Source organism: Exophiala oligosperma, assembly GCF_000835515.1.
Source record: "Exophiala oligosperma strain CBS 72588 unplaced genomic scaffold supercont1.76, whole genome shotgun sequence".
Classification (NCBI taxonomy): Eukaryota; Fungi; Ascomycota; class Eurotiomycetes; order Chaetothyriales; family Herpotrichiellaceae; genus Exophiala; species Exophiala oligosperma.
Genome location: NW_015622893.1, coordinates 3,895 through 12,984, shown reverse-complemented (window position 1 = coordinate 12,984; position 9,090 = coordinate 3,895). Strand labels below are relative to the sequence as shown.

The window sequence follows — 9,090 nt, the reverse complement described above, 5'->3', positions numbered from 1 at the left end:
TATTTCTGATGCATGGTTCATGGATTTTGAGGACGTTGGAATTCAGACTACCCTGCCCTGTTCTTGCTATGTACCCTATGGATTGATAGGTTCGAAGAACCAGACTTAGCTGGACCTAGAGTTGGGAGGAATCGAGTCGATCTTCGACATCCTCCCACACTGCCCACCACCTCCAAATATCCTTCTCCCATCCTGATTCAAGCCTCGCAACGCCGGGCCGGCCAAGCACATGAGACAAATTTCCTTCTCGATTCTCCCACCACGTCAGAACTCCCGGACTAGGGACCCAAGAACGGACTGTATAGTCTCGGTTTCGAAACGGACCTGGTCCTCCAGGAGCAGGAGCATTCCAAAACTGCGGGGCCCTGTTATGAGAAGGTCCTAGCTCGACCGTGAGGCATGGAGGCTGCCAGAATCTGTGCACCATTAGAATAGACGAGGATCGAACGGACCTAGGCGTACTGATTCTGACAGATCAAGACTGAAGGATAATGCAAGCTGGGTAATATGCTGTGCTGTAATATTTGCTCGCTAGTAAAACTCGATACTGCGGCGCAGGTCAATGGAAGGCCCCACATTATCTCGAAGACTCGCATAGTTTGCGGTGATGCTGCGAAGCACTTGCAAAATTTGTTTCAGATGTATGAGAGATCCTGTGCAGTGAAAAATCTAAGTAGGCGGTTGTTGTGGCGGTAAGCGCAGTATTTATATCTGTCGATCCCAGGAATCCCCACCCGGTCTAACCCACAGGTTTTAGTGGCATCCGATGGGTACTCGCTCAAGTTCTCTTTTGGGCGTCAGCTTCAAGACCTTTAATCATGGTTCTGATTTGTTTATGCTTGTCCCGGCGGTTGTGCGAGTTGGTGAAACATCGAGGGCGCTTCATGGTCGATCATGCAGAACTCGGAGGGGAAATAGGCCAGCGGCTATTTAGCATACAATTATTTACGTTCAAGATGCTGTACAGTACTGTACGAAACTACCGCATGTGGCTCCACGAATGGTGATTAGATCGATCAAATCTGATGGCTTCAAACACCTCGGGAGAAAGCCTACCGTCGCGCGAATTCACCACATTAGTCAGCCCAGATGCAAATAATCGTAGTTTTCTACATACCGTACATTTTGTTGATTTACATATGGTATTGAGGCTTTCCTGCAAATCCAAACCTCCTTCAACTCTATGTTCTCGGGGATAAAGCCTTGCAGTCATCTTGGTAGGGTCCGTAGAATCTGACCTTGTTCATATCGTACTTGGTATCAAACCAACTCGCGACTTCAGTGGACATATAACTTGCAGTCGGTGTAGCTGAAACAATTTTCTGAATGTCCCGATGAGGTTTGTATTCATCGTAAATGTCTGGATCGTATCTTCCTGTCCAGGTAAATGTATTGAGGCTGAAAACGTCCACAGTGGTGTTATAAGTTGGAGGGGTTTCGCCGACTCCCGTGCCACCAACAACAATCATCTGGTCAGGATACGGCGTCACACAGACATGATTTTGCCTTGCGCCACCTGTACGCCCAGGGCTGGATGCTTTGACCCATGTGAATGACGGAACTGTCAAGATCCAGACAGCATCTTGCGCTTGCCCTCCATTGCTATCCCAGCCTCCATAAACAAAAATCTCGTGATGGGAACTATCAGGGCTTGACGCCACAACGGTGCAGAATTGTGCAAGAGGTACATCCGGTACTGGAGAATCTTCATTGAGCATCTGCGTACTCCAAGTATCAGAGCCTATGTCGTAGATGGGAAATTGTTGTAGATAGGTTATGGATTGGGTGTGATTGTCGTGGGGAATTTCAAAGTTCATATCCGCTGGCTGTATAACTCCACCGATGACAACCAGTATGCCCGCCGTCGATGTTGGCACCCACACGAGTCCACTCTCGCTTCGCCAGGAGGAATTCCCATTCAGTGGCGTCTTCGACCAAGTTGCATGCCCAAGTTCTGACATATCAACAGTTATCAGCCAGTTGCTTTGGTTTTTAGGTTGATTGAAGTAGGAATATGCCGCCACACTGTCATTACAGAATCCGCCAAAATAGAAGCTGCGTCGCTCGCTGGGAGCGTTGGCTCCAGCTCCGTTTGTGACAGTAATAAAAGACCCATTCTGCGGTTTATAGGTCACGTCAGGTAGACCAAGTGACGCATTGGCAGAGTGAGTATCATCATACAGGACCATGCTCACCGTGCGTGTGCTAGCGTTTTGGGAGACCACGGTCATACCACTGATTTAATCATTAGCGGTGTCCTCTCTTGACGCGAAATTAAATACCCCCATGCATAGAACTCATCATCATCGGCGAACATATAGCCATCGAGGTAGTAGTTCTTGACACCGCCTTCCGGAATCTGTTCGAACCAGGCGGGTGGGTCTTCTGCCCGTGTGCCGAAAGAATTGTGCAGGCTGAGCTTAAATAGCATCCCATCTGAAGGACTGACCGTGGCCAGCGACTCCAAATCCCATGCGCCATCTTTCCAGGTTCCGGTCTGCATCCATCCACCCTCTAGGTAAATGTTATCCCTAATTAAGGCTGCCCGAGGCCTATCCCAGTATGCGATCTCATGCGATGTAAAGTTACATACAACTTCTTTGAATAGCATGTACACCCATGCGGTAGATTTTTTAGAAAACAACATCATGCAGAATTCTTCTCGTCGAGGACGATAAGTTCACGGCACTGCACAGTACTGATCGTGAAGCATGAAGAGGATAACAGATTGGGTGTTCATCCTTTCAAGACAACAATATAGATTACCATGTTATTTGCAGGCTTTACTCTTCAGTAGGGTAAAGGTGGGGCCCAGCTTCCCGATATTCCCAATATCTGAGGAAGAAGATTCCATTATAATCAGTGGTCAAGGCTTGTACTGTAGATTAGCCCAAATAAAGTAATGTATTTCACCATTTTCCACGTTGACCGGCGCATCGGAGATCACTGTTTTTACAATGCTGTTTCCTTGGCCCTTTCGTCGCAAGGCTTTACAAGCATCTACACAAAAAGCGCAGCAGGACTTACCCAATCGCCTCCTAAGTCAACTGTTCATCGACTCAGAAAAGAATGGATGGCTACCGTTACAGTACTCAAATCAGCATCTGGACCTAATTTTATGGTGGTTGGGAAGGACCTCGAACATTACACTCATGTGGCCGAGCTTGGCATTAACAACTACAGTACCTAATACTAGTCGTCATAAACAAACCATTTCCTGCGCCGGGATTCTTTCAACTGGAATTTTTTTGACTCGTTGAAGCCACATACGCGAATACATGAGAGAAACGAGGTGGTTTTTGAATCAGGGCTGACTCTCAATGTGAAAGACATTCTCAATGAGCCTAAGGAGTCGAGCGTCGACATCACTCGTCTTGTGGAAAAAGGAGTTTTTGGGATGCCTCGCATATGTTGCTACTCGTACCCAAAGTCTATCTGTAAAAGAAGCTTAGTCAATTTGCTTGGGGCGTCCATGGTTATCAATGTGAAGCTGGCTTGAGACACTGTACTATAGGAAAAGTAAATCAAAACCCTTGGGCCGTCTTTGATGGAAATTGTCAAGTACTGTTCACGAAGTCCACAAGACTGAAAGGTTTTGTGGTTTCGACCTTTCGGCAAGCCCGGTCCTTCAGCCATCGTAAATCTGGCAGCATCGTATTGTACTTGTAGTCGTACGCTGCATAGCTGCCGAAGAATAGGCGGCTGGGACAGACTATGATGTAAAAAAATCCAAAAAACCCTAACAATCGAAAATTACGCATACAGTGCTGTATTGTACTGTAACCTACTGTTTCTCAAGCCTAAAACTGGACTATAGGGTTGTTTCTTGGTGTCGCGTTCCACATCCTCCCACGGGAAATCATGGGGTCCTGCACTCCTGGTCGCGACCTTTTATCGACCTCTGACCACTGTTTCTACGTCTTTAGTCATCCAATCACGGGCAGCGGACGTTGGCGGACTGTGACAGGTGTTACCACGCTTCTTCATGGATTTGCCCGGGAACGTTGCGACCTCTTTATCGACCTCATTCCACTGTTTTCTATGGCTTTTGGGCATCCAATCAGGGGTAGCGGGTGCTGACGGAGTGTTGGCGGAATGTTGGCGGAGTGTTTCATGTTCTGCCACGCTTCTTCGTGGATTTTGCCCGCGAGCCGTCGCGACCGCTTTGATGACCTCTTACCATGATCTGGCTTTTGGGCATCCAATCATGTGCAGCGGATATTGGCGGAGTGGTGGCGGAGTGTTTCATGTTCTGCCACGCTTCTTCGTGGATTTTTGCCCGACGCCCGACCACGCGGGATTATCCTTTTGCCGCGCCTTCACTGCTCCGCGTATCGCCTCGTCCAATCACGAATCAAAACGCATGTCCCCAGGATACTGTGGCGTCTTACGCCAGCTGTCGTGACCGCACCGCCGGCCTCTTTCCACACGTCTTTCCGCGTCTCGTCCACCTCTACAGTACTGTCTATATTACGACACTTTAACACATTGACTTCAACTAGCGCAGCAACCAAAACCACGAAACTTTGGGGACTGCTAGGCAACATATACTGGCCGACTGTGCTGCTCAAATTGACGTCAAGAAAACCACAACAGACACACCTTCTGCCTGGCGATATGTCTATGCCTTGTTACGGTGTCCGGGACTACCCTGTGTCCATCAGCCCTGATGTCGGCACGACACTCAGACTCAGAAAAGGTACACATTGAAAGCGCACCATCTACGAACTCTCGTCAGATATGTCGAGGATAAAAATTCTCTGCAATCCAACGACGACATCCCGGACAGCCTTCGACAGCAAATCTATGCGGAAGAAGCGTGTTGGGCGTGGATCTGTTTCTTTCGGTAGGACCCCCATCTAGATCACCAACGTTCTTAAACCTCAGTCTTCGACAGAAACCATGCAGCGACCCGAAACCATGGCACCTCGGCATCGCTGGCCTCCACGATGTCAATGTCCAAGACTACTGTGACTGGCTCAAGTCTCGGGTGAAGAAGGAATCACACAAAAACGCATTTCAAGAAGCAGCTGACTTTCTTCTTAAAAGATCCTTCGACCTCGATTTGGTCTATGAGGACCAGAATCCTACTTTCCTCGTTGAGCAAGGAGGGATAGAGGAAGGCATCGCTCGGCGATTTGTGAAGGACCTTCCTCTAAGGGTCAAACTTTGCAAGCAGAACGAGGTTGAAGCGGACAGCATCTTGCAGTCCTCGGGTGGGCCCATACATCTTCGGTGAAGACATATTCGGAGGGGGGCTTGACTTCTTTGTATGTGGTGTTGGGGACTATGATCGACGGTTATTTTTCGCCTGGACGCGCAGAGTTTATGACAATTTTTCTAGTGTTTGGATCTTAGGTTGACAGTACCTCGACCTCTTTCGTGTGATGGAATGATGTGTTATTCATGAATTATTACAGATTTTTCTTTGCGAAAGAGGTTACAGTGACAGAGCAACTGCTCGATAAAGTCTAGTAACACGGTGCGCGATGACAATTCCGTCCTGACTGAATGCGAGTAGAATTGATATCGCTTTCCTCGTGGAAGCCGGGCAATCTCGGCAGGAGTTACCCCACGAGGTGACCATGCCCAACGGCGGAAGCCAATTCTTTTGTCGCATCCGGATTCGTCGATGTAGACTCGTTGATATCATGGATAGTCGGACATTGCATCCTGGTAGTAGTCACAAAGGCCAGCATTTCGACAGTTTGCAATACGTCGTATCGCTTTCGCGGACCAGCCTGCAGAAGATAAAGCTCTCCTGGTCGTCCAACGCGATGCAAGGGTTTCAAACTCATCCCACAGCCATATGACCATGCCGTCCAAGTCTTCATCGGGCGACAAAATAAATGTTCGCACAGCTCCGAGGCCATTCGCTCCTGCAGATGTACAGTACAGTATGTAACGTGACGACCCATACTCTGGAACGGAATTCCGAAGGACCAGACTGCTTGTTCTGCATGCTATACCATTCGTCGCACATCGTGCTGACGTCGGTCCCTCGGCAATGTTTATACGAGTCTAGACATGAATTTACGCCATTACTGCCCGAGAGCTATCTGTGTTCTATATCTGAACCTGTCTCTGATGAGACAAGAGTCTTTCTTCCCCGGAACAGTAAGATTCCTGCGTCATCGCCGTCAGAAAGGGCTTCTGGTTCGATATGTTGCATATCATGAGATTTCTTTTTTTCCTGTTTGTCGTTAAGGTCATGTTCGATTTTAGATATGTCTTCGTGTAGTGCGCCATCTCCCGTAGTCTCGCTCTCGAAATCGTTCAGTACCGACGCTGGTCCACTGAGATCGTTTGTACCATCGTAATCGTGATCGTCTTGGGACTGACCAATGTTTTGAGCAGAGGCTAGAAGTGCGTTTACATCAAGCACGACACTGGACATTCCTGTTGTGGAATCTGGTAGCCTTGCTCTCTTAGGTCTCCTAGACAATATTTGTTCCTGCAAGTCTCGGCGGATGGAAATAAGCATTTCCTGCAGCATTTTGAAGGTATGGTGTTCCTGTGGCCGGACTGCGTTCCTCGGCCCACCACGGTCAGCAAGTGGAAGCGGGTACGGAGGGGCCCAGTGGATCCACAGATTCCCATGACAGGGCCGGGGCGCAAATCGGCCGGGGTGGCATTGCATGTAGATGTGGCAGCAGTAGCATGAAGGCTTGCTGCACCCGATGTATCTATCATTTGTGGCGAAGTCAAGTCCATTACGATGGAAGTATTCGAGAACAAGTAATTCAGCGTGTGGACGGGGCTTGATATGCGCGTACTCATCTCGGAATCTGTCCTCGACTTGAGCAACCGAATTGGCTTCCAAGAGTGCTTGATTTAACTGTTTGACCATAGCAATTTGGTCGGCAGGAACCATGCGTTTTACGACACCGTTGAGATCAGTCGAGTGATGCTTGTTCGGCAAATCTGCTGGCCCGTTTGTCCCAATGATCTCGACTTGGGCATTTTCAATCCGCTGAGGAAACGTCGCGGCGCCAAGGATCAAAATACGCACGGCCTTCGACCAGGATCCCAATCGCCCGAGATAATGACGAATGTCAGACCAGACCCCACGATGTGAGTGCGCAACGTGCCGGATGGTAAGGATTTCCAAAAATCTACTTCTCCGGAGAGTGTGAGCATGTGAACATAGTTGATGAGGAGTTGATGAGAGATTCTCCAATTGCTGAAATTCCCTTAAAACAAATGCATCTAGGTACTGTGTCAATTGTGTCTCACATCAATCTGGCCGCTGCTCGCAAAGAGGTCAGGTGTACCTTCAGCATTCCCGACATCACCTATGGTCCGCGTAGCGTTTTGGATGGCGCGAACGAGCCATGCAGAATATACCTTGATCCTTCGATGGCTAAATTCGATGCATCGATTGGTCATCTCATTTTCTACCTGAGGGGCTGTCTTTTCGGTCGTATGTAACTGTCCGAGAGAGGCGAGAATCCAGCGGAGATGGGCTCCTGCCTTGTTCCTCGATTTTGAGTTGGATGCGAGGGAAAAGATTGGATATTCAACAGTCCGTTGCACGGCAACAGCAGTCACCGTATCCCCACCCTTTTCGAAATCACATAGGAATGCAAGCTGATCGAGGAAGTTGCGCCAAAACTTTGATTGCTCGTCCAAGCCACGGTCCAATGTCAAATCAGGACGCTGTGCTCCACGAGTTGGATCCATCACCCTAAGTAGAGTCAATGGTTCGTAGAAGCGGCGGAGAAGTTTCCCGTTCACGTCGAGCGGATGTTGTTGGAACATGGCCAAGCTTATTCGCTTATGACTTGGACCTGGGAGCACGAGGAGAATGTCAATCTCATTGGCCTGTCATTACGACGTAAGATTCGCAAGAAGCGGGCCTTGGCTAGAGGTTATGATAAACGCCAGGGAGGCTGCAGCTGCGGGGTGCATGTTGTTTACAAATCCGAAGATATGGGCAGGCTTGGCATTGCAGCGAGAAAGGGTTCATCACGTGATCAGGGACGTATTTGGCAGCCTTTTCTCCCAGAGCAACTATTCCACTGCAACCCCTTTCCTCAAGAAAAATCTGTAATAATCATGGATAAAGTATTTTTCCATCACACAAAAGAGGCTGAGGAGACATGCGCACGCGCAGAAGCCAAGCTCGCATACCTACCTCTATTCGCTTGACTTCAGCCCCATTGAGGAGTTCTTTGTCGAATTGATGGCGTTCGTCAAGAAACATTGGCATCTGTTCGAGGACAATTCATCGTTCGATTTTGTCTCTTTTTTTGAATGGTGTCTCTACGAAGTATGCGAAAGACAGGTAAGCGCACGTGGTCGTTTTAAGAGCGGGTGTGTTACAATAGAAGAGCCATAACCCTAAGTCTTTATCCTGATGTGATCGCGTTTGGTGCAATACGCCCCTTAAAGTCAGAGTTTTCGTACCGAAATCGAATGCCGAAGTCGAGATGTTCAGGTCGCTTCGTTGAAATGGTACGTGATTGCAGAATCTTTGTCTTACTTCACGTCAGTCCGATGAGAATGCGCAGATGTGGAGGGCGTAGTCACAAAAGCGATGATGCTCTCTCGGCGTGGAAGATTCGGTGCACCTGCTCCCGTACCGCAAGGGGGTGGCCGTAGCGACAACACCAGTAGCAACTGTCTCGACCATCACGAGGCTCGCAGCGACTTGCTCCACTAAGGCGCTTCGCCAACTGGTGAGATGTTCAAAGCCGTGGATAAAATATCGTGGATGAAGCGAAATTATGGTTGAGCCACGGCAGCTTTCTCGCACGTACCACAGGATCTGAACGAAATTGGCTTGAGAAATATAACGTCTACGCTGATCATCGTCAGCATAGCATTTACAAGTCTTCTTGTTGTCTTTCTTAGCTTCTTATTCTGCTGCTTGTGGTTATACGCCCCGTTCGAGCAAAGAAGAAGACACCCTAATAAGGGACGAATGGTAAGTCTTAGGTCTACTTTCAGCCTTTGACTAAATGTTAGCAGAAGTAGCGATGAGCTACATGAATAAGCCGTTACCACGTCTGCCATTATCCCGACTTCGGCCGTTCTTCAAGGAAGATGACGATAATAAACGAGAAAATGAAAGACCTTCTCATTACT

At 48.6% G+C, this 9,090-nt stretch overlaps 1 protein-coding gene across 1 annotated transcript; it reads right to left on the bottom strand.

Moving 5' to 3' along the window:
* Positions 1-1,181: 1,181 nt before the first annotated feature.
* On the bottom strand, positions 1,182-2,647 carry PV06_11838 (uncharacterized protein; the record flags this gene model as incomplete). The annotated part of the gene is made up of 2 exons (XM_016413573.1): positions 1,182-2,235; positions 2,283-2,647. The coding sequence occupies 2 exons, from the start codon at positions 2,645-2,647 to the stop codon at positions 1,182-1,184; spliced, it is 1,419 nt and encodes a 472-aa protein (XP_016256048.1).
* Between the last annotated feature and the right edge of the window lie 6,443 nt (positions 2,648-9,090).